At 50.7% G+C, this 20,797-nt stretch overlaps 1 protein-coding gene across 2 annotated transcripts in view; it reads right to left on the bottom strand.

Moving 5' to 3' along the window:
- Positions 1-2,406: 2,406 nt before the first annotated feature.
- The window catches only part of EPHB2 (EPH receptor B2), a 122,897-nt gene continuing 104,506 nt past the window's right edge, over positions 2,407-20,797 (bottom strand). The window contains exons 7-16 of one of the 2 annotated variants that reach the window (XM_039702321.1): positions 18,061-18,223; positions 17,373-17,481; positions 17,161-17,228; positions 14,960-15,082; positions 14,349-14,596; positions 13,508-13,723; positions 10,726-10,875; positions 6,674-6,867; positions 5,700-5,855; positions 2,407-2,717 (exon numbers count right to left, since the gene is read on the bottom strand). In XM_039702321.1, the coding sequence (XP_039558255.1) occupies positions 2,609-2,717; positions 5,700-5,855; positions 6,674-6,867; positions 10,726-10,875; positions 13,508-13,723; positions 14,349-14,596; positions 14,960-15,082; positions 17,161-17,228; positions 17,373-17,481; positions 18,061-18,223 (1,536 nt within the window). In that variant the 3' untranslated portion in view covers positions 2,407-2,608. The remainder of the gene's footprint in view (positions 2,718-5,699; positions 5,856-6,673; positions 6,868-10,725; positions 10,876-13,507; positions 13,724-14,348; positions 14,597-14,959; positions 15,083-17,160; positions 17,229-17,372; positions 17,482-18,060; positions 18,224-20,797) is intronic. The other variant, XM_039702322.1, reaches the window with a different exon arrangement.

The following is a 20,797-nucleotide window of genomic DNA, read 5'->3' as shown; positions in this document are numbered from 1 at the left end:
GGAGCAAGTGCTTTTTGGATGCAAAGGCATTCCAAGTATCCCTTTGGATACAAAGGCTAAACCAGGCTGGATTTAGGGCATGGCTGCCCATCCAGGTACCACCTGCACACCCCATGCCTGCAGCCCACTGCCCCTTGCTCCACACCACTCTGGGGCTGTCCCAGGGCATGCCCTGTGGGCACTGAGCTCAGGACAGGACCCTGGCACCCAGCACACACCTCCTGCCGGGTTCCCATCAGTGCAGGCAAGCCCAGAGCTCAAACCCAGGGCTGAACTGGATGCAAACACAAACACAACACTGCACTAGAGATTTTGGATTAACAGGCCCTGGGGGGACAATTGAAAAGGCCCTGCTGCTGGAGCACCAAACCCTGGGACAGGACAAGAGCTCACAAGTCTCTCTTGTAGGGACTGCTCTGGTGCCACTCGCAAGGGCTTTGTTGGTGGATCTGGTCTGGCAGTAGGAAATGCTAGAAGTATTTAATAAAGGGCCTCATATTTTACAAGCAGTCTGGGGAGATGGTGTCTGGCCACAGAGGTCTAGACAGCTTGGGATTTTCATCCACAGCAGACACACTTCCTCTTGGATTCAGCTCCTGGAAAATACAGCCAGGCAGCTCCCAGTGAACGTGCCTTCAACTCCTTGCTGCCAAAAACAAGAGGAGGAGCCCAGGAATGACATGGCAATGGCAGATAAGGGCTTGTAAACACCAGTCCTGAGGCCATGACCAGGAGATAGGTGGGAAAATGCCGCGTGTGGAATGCTTCAAAGGATGCAAGGTGGTGTTGAGCATGGAGAACAACCTGATTCTCATCTGCACCTCCCTGCGCTCAGCTGGTGGCATTCACACATCCCAAAGACCTGGTCAGTAACTAAAGAAATTTTTTTCAGTTATTTACAAACCTATTGATTGATCATTCAGCTTCACCCACAGCATTTTGCCTCTGGAGAGCTGGGATTGGAATTTTTGCTGTCCTGGGCGCTCAGTGAGGGGCTGAGCCTGAAGCTGCATCACCCAACGAAGGGACAGGGTCCCCAAGGCACAGAGCCCACCTGCACAGCCTGGCACCTGCAGGGACCCATCCTCACCTGGAGATAACACAATCCCCACTCCAAAATGCTGTGCCACGAGCTCCTCTGAGAGAACTGGGCTTGTCCTGCCTTTCTCATGCACCAATCCAGCACCTTCCTCAGCAGCCAGACACTTCCAAAGGGCTCTGAAGCCAGCTGTGGAGTCATCATTCCCTCACAAAAACCCTCCACCCTCCCACATTTCCCTCCCAACCCCCCTGTGATGCTGCTCACCCCCGAGTTGAGCTGGTGGCCATTTCACTTTGGCAAACACCTGGAACCCCAACAGCCACTAACATCTGTTGTGCCACGACCAATTGGAAAGAACAAATAAGCAAACAGGAGGAAATGTGCATATAAAAAACCTTTTTCTCCTGGCATATGGTCAATAAGCTGCAATTTTTCCTTCCACAGGGAAGGGATTTAAATTCTTGGATGATATGATGCTTGGAGATGTCATTTCTTTTTCATTAAAAAAAAACCAAACCCCCAACCAACCGAAAATTTCCAACCCCAAACTCACAAATTGATGTTAACAAAACAATGTAAAAGGACAAATCTCCCAACAATGACAACCGAAAAATAAAGGTACACGTCAGCATTTGTAATCAAAAACTACTACATACTGTACTTGGGAAGTCTTCTGGGAAAAGATCATTGGCATCTAGAAAGGATATCACTAAAAGTCTTGAGCAATGATATGTATGAGACACGATGCCATTGGAGGGTGGATGGACGGACCCTTAGGAAACTGTCACTCACAAAACTGTTCCATGACAAGAGAAAATAAGAGATGTAAAAAGGATTGGTTTTCCCCATCCCCACCCCCCCAGGCGTCACAGATTCCTTCTCATTCGTTGGAAACAGCCTCCTCGAGTCTTAGTTTATTTGTTGTGTTTTTGTTTGTTTTTTTTTTTAAAAAAAGTCTTCAGCTTTTGAAGGAGTCCATCAGTTTCTGAGATGCACTTGGTTTCACAGCACCAAAGAGCTTCAGCTCTCCCCGTCTGATCTGCTCACAGGGGCTCTGGGGAAGGGCCTGGCTCACAGCATTCCCAGAGCCCACGGGAGGAAGAGATGTGCTTCTCGTGGCCTTTCCTTGCATTCCTCTTCCTGGAGAAGTCCCACTGCTCCAGAGGTGCCTGGGTCCAGCTGCAGCAGCCTTGTGCAAGAGGAAACATGAAGCTGCTCTTTTCTCTTCCTTTGGAGACTCCCATTGGTCTTGGAGCCCTTTTCAAGAATGCAATTGCTTTATTATTATTTAAAAATATTTTGTAGTTTGTTCATTTTTGTTTTTTTGTTTTTTCTTTTTTTCAAAATAGTTGTCTTTTTTTTTGTTCCCTTTTTCCATTGCTTAAATTCTAGAAGCTCTTGGCAACTTCTCATTGTTGAGGACAGGGTGTTCCCTCCTGCTGCCGTGATCCTCAGAGCAGCTGCCTGTCTCTGGTCCATGCAGAACACTCAGGAACTGGAGCTTGGACATACAGGGGCAAAGGGGAGCAGGGCCTCGAGGAGGAGGAGTGGGAGGACAGGCAGCTATCAAACCTCCACAGACTGGATTTGGTTCATCTGTGCTCTCATCACCTGGATACTGTTCAGAATTTTCTTCTGGTGTCCTGCTAAAGTGACCCCGACTCGCAGAATGTCCCTTTGGGAGGAAAGGAAACAAACACAAATATCAGGAGGTATTTTCTCACAGCAGAACAAGATCATAGATGGTATTTAAAATTATCTTTAAGATCCCTTTCAACCCAAACCATTCTGTGATTCTGTGATTCTATGATTCCCTGATTCTGAGTCCATGAGAACAGTATTTAGAGAGCTGAAGTATGCACAATTTCTTCCTGAGTGCAACAAACAGATGCAAACCCTGTGAAACCTCTACTCTTTCACTTTTTCCTGCTTATTGTCCAATCTTTGCACTTTCTACCTACCTGCAGCACCCTCAGAGTCCTGAACCTCAACAGAGAGTGTGAAACAAAATGCCACAGGCTCTGCTCTCTGCTTGTGAGTCAATTTGTCTTAAATTTTTTACCCATTTACTGTTTTGTATTTTTGATTTTCTTTCATTTTGTGACACACTAACCCATTTTTTCTACCCCTGGAGACATTGGACAGGGATGTGCTGCCCCTCCTCAGTGTAGATCTGACCCCCATATGCAGATGATGCTGTTCATGATGCTTTTCCTTTGAGCAGATAAGACCATGAAGTGATCAATTTTTACACTTATCCTTTTGTTAAGTCATGGCAATCTCATTTCTGGACAGCTATTTTTTATAGATTTAGACATCTGAGAGAAATCAAAGTCATGCCGAGAGCCTGAGTGTGGCTCTAAATTGGTCCTATCTGTGTCTCCAGCTGAGTTTGCTGTCATCTCCCCCTTGGCGAATAAACCTCAGTCATGAAATCTTCAGATCTTCTTCTTCTTCTTCTTCCCATCAGGGGATGGGAGACCACGTGACCCAAATCTGACCTGAAGGAATTTCAGGTGCCTTTTGTCCTTGAGTGTTAAGAACAGACATTTAAGGGGAAGATGGCAAAATCTTTGCCATTATTAGAGTGGAGGTTATTGGGCAAAGAAGGGTAGAGGGGAGCTCCAAAGGGTGCAAAAAATTCTTCACTTGTGTCTGTAAACCAGAATAAGACTGTGGCTCTGCACAATCCTGTGATTCCAAGCCTTCTGCCCTAGACATTAAATATTTGATTGGATATTGGGAAGGAATTCTTTGCTCAGAGGGTGGTGAGGCCCTGGTTCAGGCTGCCCAGAGAAGCTGAGGCTGGCCCTTCCCTGGAAGTGTCCAAGACCAGGCTGCATGGGGCTTGGAGCAAGCTGGGATAGTGGAAAGAGCCTTAAAGCCCATGGCTTTAAGATGAGCTTTAAGGTCCCTTCCAACTCAAATGGTTCTATGACTCTTGAAAGATAATTTGGTGTCCCAGGTGTCCAGACAAACCAGTGAAAATCTCTTCCAGTAGGTCAGTGTTGAGACCATGTGGATTTGGGGAAGTGAGTCAGTTTTCAGGAAACATTCACACTTTGCTGGCTTTCCAAATCTGGATGAATCAGCAGCTCCACTGACATTCCTATCAGCTTCTGCAAAGGCCAGTGAACATCAGGGGTGGTGTCAAGTCCTGTTACACCACAATTTTCCAAGGAAAAAGGACTTGGGAGTGTCCTCTCTATTGCACATTCAGCCAAGCAGGTGAGGAATGTGGAAGTTTGCCAAAACTAGTGGGACATGAGCTGAGGATGCCCTTGGAATTGTGGTGAAGGCTCTTGGAGAGGATTTGAGGGACATGGTAAGGGACGGGGAGAATTGGTGTTTAAGGGACACAGGATGTCTGTGAAAGAACAGCCAGCATTAGCTGGATTGTCTGCATCCTGCCTGCTGTCAGATATTGCAAACAGCAGAACCCAGGCAGGGGTGGGTTGTGGTCTGATACCTCCCTTTGGTCGAAGTTCCTCCCTACCCTTCAGAGAGTCCCCTCCAGTGAGCTCTTTCTCTTTCTGTTGTATAAACCCAGCCAATACTGTGCCAAAACTGTCCTCAGGGCCTTGGAATTGCACTACAGATGTCCCAAAACAGAACTGCCACGGGAACTTCCCAGCAGCAAATAAGAACAAAAAGCCAAAGAAAATCACAGTGGCTGTTTGAGAGAATGGATTCTGACTCACTGGTAGATTTAAGATCTGGGTTTAAGCACAAATCCAAAATCCTCCCTGGCCACCACGCTCAGAGACACTGCAGCCCTTAGAGATGGCTCTAATGCTTGGCCCTTTCTGAGGGTTTCTACAGATACCTGCAGCCAGCCACAAATCTTTCAGCAGAGGCATCAAAGTCCCAGTCAGCCACAAGGGATTTCAAAACCCTCCAGAACTGGGATTTCAGCTGCCTGATTTCTCTAAAGAACCTGCTAATAATCAGGTGCTGATTGTCACTTGTCAATTGTCATTGCAGGATAATTTTTGTAGATGCAGGACACTTTTAGTGGATGCAGCACAAACTTGAAACCACCCCCCACAAGGGGATCTTATCGAGGTGTGTGAGGGGACATGGCAGAGGCTGGAGCCAGGCTCTGCTCCGTGTGGCAGAGCAACAGGATGAGAGGCAATGGGAAGAAATCAATGCCCAGAATGCGTGTGAAATCTCTTTCCACAGATATAATCCTGAGTGAGGAGCTCTAGAAGCTGAGCAGGAAGGTTGGACTGGATGACCTCCAGTGGTCCCTTTCAACTGTAACCACTCTGATTCTGCCTTTCTTAGGCACATCTTTGCACCATGCTTGTCTCCATCAATACATCAGCCATCCAAGAGGACTGCAGAGTTCAGAAGTGCTCTGGAGAATTGTCTGATGCCAGCCTGAAATCTCAGTTTGTCCTATGGAGGGGTTTGGACACCCTTGGCAGGGGTGTTCATTTTCACAGAGTGGTAATGGGGAGAGGAATTCTGCAGGTGCAGAGTGACAGACACATGGTCTAGAGAATGACTAGATTAGAAGCGGCTCCACAAAGCAACAATTCCATAAAAGTAAAACTACATCACATGAAAACAAAATCTAATTCAATACCAATTGTTGCAAAACTGCTGGGACTTTTCCTTGTGCTTTGGGACTCAAAGCCTGGGCACTTACTCTACAGTCATCTGAGATACTACATCAAAGGTGGTGAAACCAGCACTGGCAAAGCTCTCCTTGTACTGGCTCATCTTGATGGCATCCAGCCATTCATCCACAGTGTTGAAGCTGGTGTAATCCGGGATTGTGCGGTCAAGGAGGGGGAGGTTCATCCTGAAACACAGAAATGGGCAGTGACAGACCAAGAGCTGCAAGGATGACTGCTCCTGCACCCTCCAGCAGCTGGAGGCACAGGATCAGCATCATTCACAGTGCACACACTGCCCTGTAGTGTGGAATTCCACCCAGAAATCACTGTTCTGCCAAGGGAAGCACTGTGCAGAGCATCAGGGAAGCCCTTCTGGATCAGTTCCTGCAGGAGAGGCAGCAGCCATCAGAGATGATAGGATGCTTTAAATCCTGGCTGCTCACTGGGAGAAAGCTCATTCTCATATCGGAGCAGTACTTCCCACAAGCTGCTGCAAACCACCCAACCCAGGAAAACTCCACACTGCCTCACGGGGCTTTATCTGCTCCCAGTGCAGTGGGACTGGAATAACAGAACAATCCCACCACCCCAGCATCCCCATGTACATGAAACCAAGGTGCTCCTCTATGTGCAGAGTGCACTGTGCAAGAGCTGCCTGTGCTCACCAGAGCTGCCCAAGAAGAGGGACCTTGACATCTGCATCCCTGCTCTGTGGATGCCCCAAGCCTGGCAGTGTCCAAGGCCAGGCTGGATGGGGCTTGGAGCAAGCTGGGATAGTGGAAGCTGTCCCTGCCCATTGCAGGGGTTGAATGAGATGGACTTTAAGGTCTCTTCCACCCCGAGTTGTGAATTCTATGATCTTTTAATGCTCTCCCTATAAAGGATCAAACACAGGTCAAGCTCTAAAGTAGCTCTGAGAGGTGCAAGGGTGGTACCACCAGGACCCAGAGGACACCAGACTTGCTCAGAGAAGCCAAAGGACAAGAGGAGGACAGAGACATACCCAGAGGAGAGAGGTGCCATGGCTTTCAGGCTGTTTGGATTTCGGATCATTTTATCCAAGGTGTTGACAATTTGCCCAAATTTGGGCCTGTGGTTCCGATCCTTCTGCCAACAGTCAAGCATCAGCTGGTGAAGGGCATTTGGGCAGTCCATGGGTGGTGGCAGCCGATAGTCCTGCTCAATGGCATTTATCACCTGCAGGAAGAAAAAGAGGCATCAGTACAGCTGTGATAAAACCTATTTAATTCATAAAGCGCCTTTTCTGGGATCCTGAGGGTGACTGACATGACTGATCCTGTAACCTGTACTCACTGCTGCCTTCCCACCTCGTCCCCACCTCACACTGTAACTTCCAGCCCTCAGCAGGTCAGGTGAGGTGTGAGGTGTCCTGGGAGGTGCCACCAGCTTTGCTCAGCCATCCAGCCTGGGTGGCTGATTGTCAGGAGCAGTCTCCTGATCTGGGGAAAGGAGCACCCCTGTTGCCCTGACAGGATGTGTGATCCCACAGCTGCAAGCAGGGGAGTCAGAGAGAAGGGATCATGCTTCCCTTGCACACAGCACAACAGCTTGCTGAGAAAACAAGGGGGGTGAGTTACAGACAGGGAGCCCATCCCTGTGTTTTCCATCCCCCAGTGGTGTTTTGTACTCCTGACACAAGCCAGCTTGTCCAGGTGAGAGGGTCGTGCCATGGCATGGGAGGCTCAGTCAGCAGAAACAGCTGGCTCTTTCTGCAGGCCTGTGCAAGTGCAAAACACCATGGGGAGGACTCAGACCCCAGTCAGCAGAGCCCAGGAGAACTTGGTTGCAGTGTGCACAGAAGAGCTGCAGCACACCTTGCCAAAGTCATGCTGCACCTCCAGGCTCATCCAAAAAGGCTTTGGTCTCTTCTTATTGCTCCACACAATCCAGGAAAATGTCTGGTCTTGCAATGTCCACAAGGGTTGGAGCAAGGACTGGAGGATCTTCTGGAATGGAACAAAGACTGGAGGATCTTCTTCAAGGGGAACTCCAGCTCCCTGCACTCAGCCCTCAATCCTCTCCTGGGTGACAAATGAGGATGGAGCTGCTCCACTTCTTCCAGGAACATCTGTACAGGCAGGATTCTCCTGCCTCCTTGGCCACGCACAGCAAAGGCACTGAAGGATGAGCAGAAGGAGTCTTGAACACCAGAGATGGGCTTGTGCATGGCAACAAAACCCAGAAGTAAGGACAAAAACCAGAACTGAGGATACTGCAGAAATCAGGAGCAGATCTTGAAATGTTGAAGTCTCCATGGGAATGATGGTCAAGGGAAGGAAGAGTGCCAGAACCTCCCTCAGGGATCCTGAGGAAGAACCTCCATGTCTCTGGCTATTCTCACCATGGGATCAAGGCTGCCATGGCTTTGTCCAGCCATGTCTTGCACACTTCTGAAGATCTTTCTGGTGGGATTCCCTATGGCTGTGCCCCCATCCTGGGGAAGTCTAGACATACTCGTGATGGTGGACATATTGTTGAGTAGGGAGACTACACAGAGAAAATTAAGGATACTGGGATTGGGAATGGGTATGGGAATGGGAGAGAAGCAAGGAAGAGCTGGTGGCTGATCCATGCCAAACAATCCAGAGTGTGAGATGGGGCATCTGGCAGGTTTGAGATGGCCTGTGGCTCTAGGCAGAGAATGGATTGGGAGTGCTGGAGGCACTGTTGTGTGTGGCCAAGCTGCTGGGCAGGCTGACCTGAGACATGGGGCTGGCACTGCTGCTGCCAGAATTTGCCAGATGGAAGAACCCAGTTCTGCTGCCCTGGTTGGACATGGTGGTGGCCCCACGGGGCCTGTGAAGGTCTGACCAGAGGTAAGTCCTCTACAAATCACTGACAGGAGGGTGGAACCGGGGAGTGATGGTCTCTTCTCCCAGGTAACAAGTGGCAGGACTAGAGTAAATGGCCTCAAGTTGTACCAGGGAACGTTTGGATTGGACAGTAGGGAAGGGACTGTCAAGCATTGCAACAGGCTGTGCAGGGAAGAGGTGGAGTCACCATCCTTTAAGGCTTCAAAAGGTGAGTGGATGTGGCACTTGGGGACATGTTTAGGGTGAACACAGCAGTGCTACGTTGATGGTTGGACTCACCGATCTCAGAGCCTTTTCCAGCCTCAAGGATTCCATGGCTACTGATGCACTTTGTGCAGCTCAGGGAACCTCCCAAGTGGTGCTAAGCCCCAGCCCAGCTCCCTGGGTTCAGGGCCAGTGCCAGGGGAGGCGCAGGGTGGCAGCAGCTCCACGCAAGCAGCAAGCACTCCTCTCTGTTCCCAGCGAGTCCCGCTGCCATCAGCCACATCCCAGAGGCAGCCCCAGCTCTCTCCATGTCCTCTCCCAGCCACCGCCCCAGGCGCTCACACCCCAGGGTCAGGAGGGTAATCTGCCCTCAATATCCGCCACGTTCCTCCACAGCAGGACCAGCTGTGCTTAAGTGGTGACAGCTTCTGGGGAACCGTGTCCTGCAGCATGGAAAGGGAGCAGGGGCTGGGGACAGCGACGCGCAGCGGGAGGTGCCAGGGACAGGCACAGCTCTGCCATCCCCGGCACAGCGATCGGTGCTGCCGCAGCCGCGGCAGGAGAAACCAGCTAGGGAAGAGCTCCAGGAGAAGGACAAGGCACAGGGAAGGTACAGGAATATCTGGTGCAGGACACGCTTGAAACTGAGGTGACAACAATGGCTTAGCAGGAAGGGAATTGTCCTTGCTGAGAAATGCAGACCCCAAAGTCCCATCCCTCGGCTTCCAAGATCTGATGGAAACATTTTCCTGGTGTAGCAGAGGCTGTGAACAGCCAAAGGTTCTAAGGCATCATCCCCCTGCTCCAGGCTTAAGAATTCATATTAATAAATTTCCCACCAGGCAGTAGGGAGGAAACAGTCCCACTCTAGAGAAACCTGATGTGGCACAGATGGAGATCTATTGAAATAGAAAAGGTCTGATCTGCCATAGGGACAGGAGGAGGGACAGGAGGGACAGGGAGCTTGGCCCTCACTCTCTCCCTGTAAGGCAAGGCCTTTGGAGCCCACAGGATGGTGGAGACAAAGTGCATGTCTGCAGGCTTCCAAGGGACTACCCAGAGGCTGCTCTGAGAAGCCAGCACTGGGGAAGCCAGCAGAGCTGCAAGAGCCAGGACAAGCTTTCTACATCCCCTAGGTCCACCCAGGACCTTGGTGTTACATTCTGAGTATTCTTTATGTGAGGGCAGCTGTTCTGAGAGACAGAGTTAAAAGAAGCCTTCTGACGCACACATGTAGATGAAGCATCCTCACAGCACTCACTGCCACTGGCCAGATGGGCTTTGACCCCAGGTACCACAGCAAGAGGACCAGGGAGAATGGAAATGGCATTGCTGTGCTGAGGGCAGGGAGTGCAGCCAGGGGCCACCCTTGCAGGAAACACACCCGGAGCAAGGAGTGCATGTAACTGTTTGACATGAATTAGAGCAGAGGAATGAAATATTTAAAATTGAGCATGTTATGAAGTACCTCGTGGTTTTGGTTTCTAGCTGTGCCTAAATTACTTGGCTTCTTACAGACCACAGTCCAAGCTTCCCACAGGAGATTTCATGACCATCTAGCAGATGTCCTTGACCATGGCAGGGGGTTGGAAGGAGATGATCTTTAAAGGTCTCTTCGGACACAAGCCATCGTGTGGCTTTGTAACAGACCTTCCTGGAGTGTCTGTGATCCCAGCAGATGAAGCTCTGCTCCAGAGGCTCTCAGCTCAGTGACATCTCCTTTTCCACTCACCTGCTCCTTCCCTTTCTCGGCACCTGCCAACACCCCTGGGGTGCTCCCGTTAGCCCTGTGCAGTGGGTGCTGTGCCATCCCCAATCTGTGCCACAGCAGCACCATGGGGCCACAATAAACCCCAGATCATTCCCATTACTGCTTCCAAAGGTGTTGACCTTGGACACATCTGCCATAACAGAGAAGGCTCTGGACCTGCCAGAGGCTGGGACAGGCTGTGGACATGCTTTGTCCTTGCCATGCTCCCCATTGCAGTGTTTCTGCCCCTGCTTTCCCAGAACTCACATCCTGGTTGGTCATGTCCCAGTAGGGCCGCTCTCCGTAGGACATCACCTCCCACATGACGATTCCATAGCTCCACACGTCGCTGGCTGAGGTGAACTTTCTGTACTGAATGGCCTCAGGTGCCGTCCAGCGGATCGGGATCTTCCCACCCTGCAGGACAAAAGCGGGATGGTAACAGAGAGAGCAGGAGCAACTGAAAAATAGCATGTCCACACCTCTGTGATGTTCTAGTAAAATCCCAGAAGGAAGGAAGCACAGGACTGTCTGTCCCTCAGGGTGGATGTGAATTGTCCAGTCATCCTGGAAGCCTTCATTGACGATGGTGATTCTTCTCATTTGGTGACCTGTCCCAACACCCTCCTGAGGAAAGAGCTTTTCCTGTTGCTCACCTTGAACTCCCCAGCCACATTTTTGTCTATGACCCCTTTATTTTATCAGCTGGTGCCACTGCAAAGAGTTTGACTCTGTCTCTTCGTTACTGCCCTGAAGGTCACTGAGAAGTGTCCCCTCAGTCTCCTTGTCACCATCTTAACCAAGGCCAGCTCCTTCCCCCTGCCCCCTGCTCCTGGCATGGCAAAATGCCCATGGTGCTAACAGGGTCTTTGGTAGAAAGTGAATGCCCAGGAATGTAAAAAACCCAAACTGATCTGCCTCTATCCTTTCACTGTCACCTGGCTACCTGCAGAGCAGAATAAAGGGAATTAGATCACCTTCCTCTTCAGCCTCCTACAGCTTCCACTCTTTGAAGTCAGCAGTAGACCATTTCTGGCCTGAGTCCTGGTGCCCCAGTCTGTCTGTGGATCTACAGCTGATCCACCATGTTCTGATCCTTCAGTATGGGATGGGGGGGTCACTGGTGGGAAATGGGATAAGACTGGGTGGGCACTGGGGTCTCTGTCATCCAGCTCTGGAGCAATCAGGGTTCTCCACTCCCTCTGACGAGTTAAGCACAGAAGTGGCACACACAAATGGGGACACAGGGATTGAAGGCTCTGCTTAAGCCCTTCCTGCCTCCTGATTTTCTACCAGGGGCTTTGGACTTGAGCCATTCACTCAAGGGATCTTCTGAAGGGAAAATCTTCCTCTGTGCTGAAAAAATAAACAGAAGTGTCTGTGTTTTGTGGCTGTGAGAAGATTAAAAAACATTATATTTTGTCAATGAACAACTGCCACGTCTTATTAAGGGTCTCCCAGGACTCCATAGTACTCAGCCCCAGTACATGCCAGAATAATGAAAAAAGATAATGTTTCTTAATCTTTTCGCAGCCACAAACCTCAGACAAAACATTGTTTTCTACAAAAGGGGAAGACGAAGCAATCCATACCAAACAGGATGTCCTCTCCATCAGGCAGACTCCTGACAGAACTCCTGGCAAGCAGTGGATTTTAAAAATGGCTAAAAAGAAGTCCTAAAGAAGAATTTAGACTTTGGAGGGTTCTGAGTGGGAACTCAGTTCAGTGACACTGCCTATCTCTGTGGGGGTCTGACCTGGAGCTTCACCACTCCAAAGACTTTCCAAAGGTCCAGCATGAACCTCCCAGGCCAGAACTTGTGGCTTTTGCTCACCCATGGACACAAGGTCATTGGGAGAATGATGATAAAAACCATTTTGCAGAGGAAAATACTTATTATACAGTAGGTGCATATAGTCTGTCATTATGGATAATAAATATCCTGCTACAGTGCCCACAGTTCAAGGAGAATAAATTAGCAATGATGAATTTATTACTAGAGAGAAAAGCTACAGGCATAAAACCAGGGATAGAGAACAGCAGTAAACACCATGTATTTAGTTAACAAAGGGAAATTTAATTGGCTGTAAGGGATATATGAAAAATAAATGTTATTAGTGTTTGTAAAACCATTGATGGCTGTGTGAGATGGATCAGCTGATGTCTGAAGCTACACAGATGAGAATAAACCCACACATTTTTAGGTGTTTGTTAGGTATTTAGCTACCGATAAAATTTACTAAGAGCTGTGCCAGGCAACTCATCATTGCCAGCTCCAAAAGACCAGGAGAGGTGATTTCCTACAGGTCATGGCCCAGCTCTATCAACACTGATTTCCAAGGATTCCTGATGTGGGCATTGATCCTCATGCACTGTGCAGAGCATTTCTGTGTGGTATTAATGAGAACTCCTGGCTGAGCTCTCATTGAGCAAAACCAAATAATCCTCTGGTCCTGGGGCACCTCCTGAAGCCTGACATGAGCCACAAGTTCTTGGTGGCACTTGCATCTATGGCACCAAGGTTTTCCTGGGAAGTTGTTACATGAAGTCATTTTTAGGAGTGTTTTTCTGTTTAAATTGGATACTCGCTGGAAGATCAGTATCTGGCACCCACCCACACTTCCTACACTTTCAGTCTGTCCTTCTTGGGGCTGAGCCAGTGAGATGACATGAGGAAGGACAGCAGGGCAGCATGACTGGACAGTGATGGTAAGAAACCCAGACTTGCTGCCCTGGGAACAAATCTGTCAGGGTAGTGTCACTTCTCAAAGGATCCCAGGTGAATCATACGGGGAGGGCGCAGCACATGATCCCAACCAAGGGCTTTTCAGGGACATGTGTGTGTTTGCAGGCACATCTGGAGGAAGGCTCAACTATCCACAAGAATGACAGGACCTTGCAAGGGAAAATCTTCTTCAGTTTATTTCATCGCTCTTTCTCGTCTGGGACCTCTCCACCGCTGACACCCTGAAACAGTGCTCCCTGCTGTCAAGGGGGAGGTCCCTCCTTCCTTCACCCCTGCCCCTCCCTGGCCGAAGAGCAGCATTACCAGAGCACTGGTGTAGGTGGGGTCGGAGGTGTCGTCCTCCAGGAAGCGGGACAGGCCGAAGTCGGACACCTTGCACACCAGGTTGCTGTTGACCAGGATGTTGCGGGCGGCCAGGTCCCGGTGCACGTAGTTCATGTCTGCCAGGTACTTCATGCCCGCGGCAATGCCCCGCAGCATCCCCACCAGCTGGATCACCGTGAACTGCCCGTCGTTTTGCTGAGGGACACACGGACACAGGTGACAGGAGCACATTCACAGTCCAGGCAAAAGCCAGGAGCTTCTTTCCACACCCCCGGCAGGATATTCCCTCCCAGGGAGGGTGGGGAGTGCACAGCTCACAGGGGTTGGGAGTCACCTCACACATCCCAAGGGCACCACTACGGCAGCTGCTGTCACCCCAGAATGCACCCACCCTGCACAGGAGAGCTCAGAAGGGACAATTTATTCCCATTGACCAGATTACTTTCTTTCGACAGAATCAATTATCCACTTCAAACCCAGAACTAGAAATATTTAGAAGAGCAGCTGGAGGTGGGGTCCTGCTGGGTTAAAGCTGTGTCAGACTGTCCCTCCATGGGTGTCCATGGGTCAGTCTGGATGTGTACCTGTGGGCAGGCAAACACAGCCTCTTGCTGGGATGAGTGGACAGACACAATAGAAATGACAGCCCTGGTGCTGCCACCTCCAACACTGTTCCCAAAACACAGAGCTCTGGCTATGCAGCAGCTGCCCCAGTGACAGGGAATGGCTGGCAGGGAAGGCCACTGGAAAGGCAACTTTCCCCCCAAATCCCCTCTGTGCTAGCACAGCCTCTAAAGCTGTGCACTCCCAGATCTCTTACCCGCAGGAAGGAGTCCAGTGAGCCATTCTCCATGAACTCAGTGATGATCATGACTGGAGAGCTCTTGGTGACCACCCCCTCCAGGTGGATGACGTTGGGGTGGTCGAACTGCCCCATGATGCTGGCCTCACTCAGGAAGTCCCGCCTCTGCTTCTCCGTGTAGCCAGACTTGAGGGTCTTGATGGCCACAAAGATCTCTCTTTTGCCTGGAAGCTTGAGATGCCCACTGCACACCTCACCAAACTCCCCTGTGAACACAAGGTAGGGCCTATGAGCCTTCTCTACCTCTGCTGTGCCCTCCAGGGGACCCCTGGCCCCAGCTGCGCCCTCCCTGCCTGTCCCTGAGCTGAGCACCCACCCCCTGACCCGTGTGCCCTCCCTCTCCAACCCCCCAGCTGAGGAACACTGCATGTGGGATTATATGCACATAGGAACTGATGGTCTTGCTTCTCCTGCATTGGACTCCCCTGCTCCTTCTAGTCCAGCCTGGGGCTAATTAAGATCTTAAGAGGCATCAGTCCTAGTGGCATCAGGCTAAATCCTCCCAAATCCTGGCACCGTGAAGGAGCCTGTGCTGCTGAGGGCCAGCCAGCCATTCCCAGGTCACCTACCTGCCCCAATCACCTGCTCGATTTTGACACAAGAGATATCGATTTCTTTTGCAAATTCCCTGACAGCCTCATTGGGATCTTCATAGGTGAAAGGATCGATATAAATCTTCATCCCTGGAGTCACTGTGCAAAGGTGAGGGAGAGAGTCAGACAAATGGATGCAACTGGAATGATTGGCATCAAGGAAAAGAGAAAACGTTTTGAGTGACGGTCTTTTTATCTCAGCAAGTTGCATAATCAAGGCTCAAAGCAGACAGAGAGAAACAGTTTGAGAAAGAACATGCAGAGCCATGTTCCACAAGACTGTTAAAACTGTTTTTAATGAACACTGGCCCACAGGTCATTGTTGGGGCAGTAGGGAGCTACATCGTGAGCCTGGACTAGAAACTGCAGACTCCTCCATGGGGGATCTGTCACCCTTCCAGGAGCTGTGCAAGCAGGAGGCACAGTCCTGTCTGCCCTCTTCTCCTGACTGGCACTCCTACCCAAGGCTGGGTTCCCTCTTGGGAGCCCCAAGAGAAGTAGTGGGACACACTAGGAAAATCACAAAAGACAGGTTCCTCTTGCTAGGCTGAGCAGGGGACACAGTGACATGTCATGGGAAAGGCAGTGGCCAAGGGACCTGGTGAGGCTGGACTGCTGATGCCACATCCCAGCGACCTGCACTGTGGGACAACCCTCACCTGTGCTTCTCTCCCTTCTGTACTTTTCTGGCCCCTGGCTCACTCCAAAATGGGCTGTTTGGAGAGCAGAGCTCACAGCTCCCTGCACAAGGAGCCCCACACAGCACCAGACTGACTCCCAGCTCCAGGATGCTGGCTGTATTCAGGGGGTTCTGCAGGGCTCACAGGCTCCCTGGGCCATGGCAATTTGCTGCAGTGTCTGCCCAGCAACCACTGCTGGGGACTGAGCAGGGACTGAGCCTGGCCAGGTGTGTTGGGTGAGGAAGGGGCTAAAAGGCACCCAGGCAGCATCAGCTCTGCTGCATCCTGTGGCACCAGCCTGCTCCAAGTGGTGCAGGCACAGTGATTAAACCCATCCCAGCCTGGAGCTGTCACATCCCACACCAGGCCCCGGGAGAACGTGTGAATGTGTGTTTGCAGCCCAGACTGACAAACAACTGAGAGCTGCATTTACATAATGTCTCCTGAAAAGTGTCATTTTTCCTGGTAAGTGATAGCGAGGCAGCCAGCACAGGCTGCTGGGGCACAGGGCTGCAGATCTGCCTTTTGGGACATGTTTCCCAGGTAAAAGCAGCAGCAACAGTGAGTCCTGAGTGGAAACACTACTGGTGTTTTCCATGCTCTGAGCATAGCATGGAAATAAGGTATTAAAAGGGCAGAAATCCTGAAGCTGCAAGTAGAACATGAGGAAAATCACAACTGAGATTGGAATAAAGCAAGATTAGAGCAACAGGTCTCTAGTGAGAGGAGAGAAAGGAATTTGAGGGACATGAAAGCAGGGGTTAATGATAGAATCATGGAATGATCTGGGTTGAAAAGAATCTTAAATGACCTCATCTCATTCCACCCCCTGCCATGGTCAGGGACACCTGCCACTATCCCAGGTTGCTCCAAACTCTGTGCAACCTGGCCCTGGACATTTCCAGGGATGGGGGAAGAAGGATGCACTGGGGTGAGGCAGGGTGTGCAGTGAGGCTGAGCAGGAATACTGGATGTGAGGGAGTGCCTTGCACAGGGATGTTGGAGGAGGGAGGCTATAAGAGAGGGCATATTAGGTATTGTATTATATACCTATATATATAGATATATCTCATATCTGCTGGGAATCTGGGAGCACTGGGATGGGCTCTGGCAAAGGTCTGTGGGTGCCTACAGGGGACAGAACTCTGCAGGACAAGGACAGGTCAGGGAAGGGGTCTCACTGCTGCCCAGGAGATGGGCAAAGCTCAGGAGCTGGAGGAGCAAGACATGGTGTGCTGGCAGATGCTGCAGCACAGAAGATGGTGATGCTTCAGGGGGTGTTGGTTGTCACAGAGGTCTGGAGGACACGCTCAGGAACCTGAGAGCGTGCAGGGCTGAGAGCAGGGCAGGATCAGGGGCAGGGGGGATCTGGGGCTGCCCTGCCCACACACACATGCACACCCTGCCCAGAGCCCTCCCTGCAAGCCCCGAGTGAACAGGAGCACGAACCGAGCAGCGAGCGGCCCCCCAGGGCTGGGGGGGGCCCCCGGTACGTACTGTGGCCACTGGTGTAGTGCTGCAGCTTGTCCGTGTACTCCGAGTCAGCCCGCTCGAAGCCCCGTCTTCTGGAAGGGAAGGGAGACCTGAGCACAGCATGGGCCCCTCGGGGCCGGGGCTGCACTGTGGGGGCACCTCTGTCCCCCCGGTGCCATCCCCTGTCCCCAGCGCCCGCGCCCTGCCCGGCCCTGGGCTGTCTCAGCCTGCCCTACCTGTTGCACACGATGCCGATGACCACCACGGCGATGAGGAACACCAGCCCTGCCGCTGAGGAGCCGATGATGAGCGGCAGCTTCTCCTGCACGCTGGTCTGGTACTCGGCTGGCACACGGGGAGAAGGGAACAGGTTACTGTGGCACGGGCTGCACCATCCCTCATGAGGTCATTGAAGTCAGAGGACAGCCCTGAGCATGGGCCACGTTTGATCCCTGGCATGGCTTTGGTCCTGGGCAGTCAGGACTTCCCTCTGGCTGGGGGATGTGTCCCAGAAGGAAGGTTGGATAGAGCTATTCCTTTTGGGAGGAAGGTTTAGTTTTGTGGGTGCATGCTGTGCCTTGTCCTTGGCCACAGGGCCAGAAAACTGGCTTGGTCTGTTTTATTTAGCGGCACAAATTTAGAAAAGAAAGACATGGCTCTGTGTTTGTCATCAGCAACTGTGCAGGTAGAAAACATAAATTTTGTTTCTTCTACATCCAGCTGAGCAGACACATACCAACAACAGAAAAGCTGGGCAGAAACTGGGGTCTTCCCTGCATGGAACAAGCACCCAGGCCTCTCTCCAGGTCTTGAATGTGATTTCTCAACACACCCTTGGGACTGATAGCAAGGGGACAAGCTGCTTGTCTATCTCCACATCTCTCGAGACCCTGAGTCACCTTTACAGAGCAGCTGCAGACTCACCTTCAGTCATGGTCTGGAAATACATCTTCCCACTGTAGCGGCCGTAGCCGGCCACGGTGCGCGCCCGCACCTGGAACACATAGATGGTGCCAGCCTTGAGGTTCTGCACTGCCACAGTGTTGGTGGGGCTCTTCACTGTGGTCGAGTTCAACTCGCTCAGATCCTACCACGAAAAAACAAATCTGTCATCAGCAAAAACAGTCCAGAATCAGGCATTGTACTTCTGGGAGGAGGAAGGGCAGGAGACCAGGGTGGACATACCACCAAGGTCTGAACAAAGAGTCTGAACAAAGTCTCCTCCTGGCAGGGAGACACAGACTCAGGGATGTGAGTGTGGATATCCCTAGGCTATTCACCACGTCCCAAGAAAGGCTCTAAAGAGGGCAGTAGCTACAAAACTCATGTTGCTTCTCTAAGCCTTGAGGTCAATGGAGATGGGAACTTCTTCCCTCTTTTGCGCCTTTTTCTTAGCACTTTCCTCCTTCCCCATCCCCTCCTGCTGTGCCTTAGCCAGCCTCAGCACAGTCCATTTGCTCTTCCCCAACTCCCATCTCCCTTTGCCAGGAGGTAAAGCCCACCTGAACAGTGGGTTTTGGACCTCAAGAGAAGTTCTGCTTCCACCCCACTGCCCAGAGCCTGCTTCTCCAGGGGCCAAGGCCAAGTTTCTGAGGCTGGGGACCCCAAGACCATATTTCAAAGTGACAGTGAGACTATTTCTAAACTTTTGTTTTGCCCCTTGTCTGCAGTTTTGTAGCTGAGGACTGGATCAGTCACACAGTGGTGCAGGAAGCTTTGCATTTGTGTAGGTGATGGTTCCATCTATGCCCTTAGGAATTGTGCCCTTCATCCAGAAGCACTGGTGGATGGGCAGGATTTCCATATACAAGAGAACAGGTAGTCCCTGTCTCCCAGGGACATGGAGTCAACAGAGGACAATGACAGAAGGTCCTGAATGTCGCCAGTGAAAGGTGGCTGGGAGCATGGCTGCCATGAAGTCCCAAAAGTCAGAGTAAAATAGCAATGCCAACAGCACAATGCTTCTGGAAAACAAAGAGCTCTTAGGAAAGCCCAGCTGTGAGCAAGCTATGGAAGATGTCCCTGCCCAAGGCAGGGGACGCAATGGGATGGGCTTTAAGGTCACTACCAACCCAAACCATCCTATGATTCTGTGGAACACCTGGGAGACCTCCACTATTAACACTGTTCAGGAACACTTTTCCCTTCTAAAAACTACAATATCTGTTTTATGCATCTGGACTTGGTGCTGAAGGTTCCTGATTGTCACTGGGGTCCCTGGTAATTAGACTGATGGCAGTGAAAAGCTCAAGTACAGATACACACACAGCAAGGAAAGATGAGCACACAGAAAACTCACGGCCTCATTTGTCTGATCAGGCCTCAGCACTCCCTTGGACCTTTCCCAGGCAGGCAAGGAGAGAAATAGGTCAGGAAATGTTTACAGTTTTAGAGCTTAAGGGCTTGGATGAATCCTCCCAGGCCCTTGGAGGGTACTAACAACACAGTTGTCTTAAAATAATTTGTCCAACTCTTTTGGAGAACCTCAACCCTGCTCCTGGAGGATTTTAAATGGAATGTAATGGCCAAGCCTGCAAGGTGGTTGATAGCCTGGGAAATTGATGTTTGCCTGGCTGACAGGAGGAAGGTGTGCTTGTGATGTGCTCTTCTCTAAACCCAAACCACAAGGAAAAACCATTTACACCTCTCCACCCTCCCTTATCAAACCTATTCCTTCTCCTTGGCATCACCTCTCCAGAACCTGCACGTTCACCTCAAACACTTCTCCCCTTTCACCTCTGGGCTCCTCCAGCAGGCCAAGTGCATCCCAGGTGGTTTAAAGCCCAAGTCCAAGCAGAGATTTGTGGTATTTGGGTTGTTTTTTTTTGTTTTTTTTTTTTTTTTTTTCTTTTCCCCCTGATGATTTTCTTTTGAGTTAAGTCCAAGCAGAGATTTGTGGTATTTGGGTTGTTTTGTTTTGTTTTTTTTTTTCCCCTGATGATTTTCTTTTGAGTCTGGAAATCCTAATTCAAAATAACACACTGGTTAGATTTTGAGTCCTTGTCTGGTTCCCCCTCCCACGAGTCAAACTGAAGCTGAAACCAAAGTCTGATCAACAAAGAAAGAGTCTCTTGAAACATGGGTGGGCTGCGAGACACCCAAAGAATTTATAAAAATTACTTCTAAAAAGTCGTATTCAAAAAAAAAGAAAATTGAAAGTGAAAAATCCAAGAAAAAAATGTCAAGCGACTGCATTTGGCAGAGTTCCTATGAGCCTGCACAGTGACATCTGCCATGGCCCCGGGGGCAAACACAGCAGGACACAGCCACGCCAGGGCCGGGTGCCAAACCATCACACAGCTGCATTTCGGGATGCCCACGTGTGGGAGCAGGGTGCAGCCAGCCACACTGGGGCTGCATCTGTGGCACCCACAGCACCTGGACTCTCATAAGGATCCACCACTTCTGGGGACAGCCCAAGAAGATTTGTGCCCTCAGCCAGGTATCCCATCAGGTGGGACAAGGAGAAATGGCTTCAAATTGTGCCAAGAGAAGTGCGAGTTAGATATAAGGAAACATTTCTTCATGAAAAGGGTTTTCAGGCATTGTCACAGGCTGCTCAGGGCAGGGTAGAGTCCCCATGCCTGGAAGTGCCCAAGAAATGAGATGCTACACTCAGCAATGTGGCTTGGTGGGCATTGGGTGAAGGGTGGAATGACTG

The sequence above is a fragment of the Passer montanus genome, unplaced genomic scaffold (genome assembly GCF_014805655.1).
Source record: "Passer montanus isolate IOZ18808 unplaced genomic scaffold, ASM1480565v1 scaffold155, whole genome shotgun sequence".
In the NCBI taxonomy this organism is placed as follows: domain Eukaryota; kingdom Metazoa; phylum Chordata; class Aves; order Passeriformes; family Passeridae; genus Passer; species Passer montanus.
The sequence above is the reverse complement of the archived record's forward strand: the minus strand, read 5'-3'. Positions and strand labels throughout refer to the sequence as shown.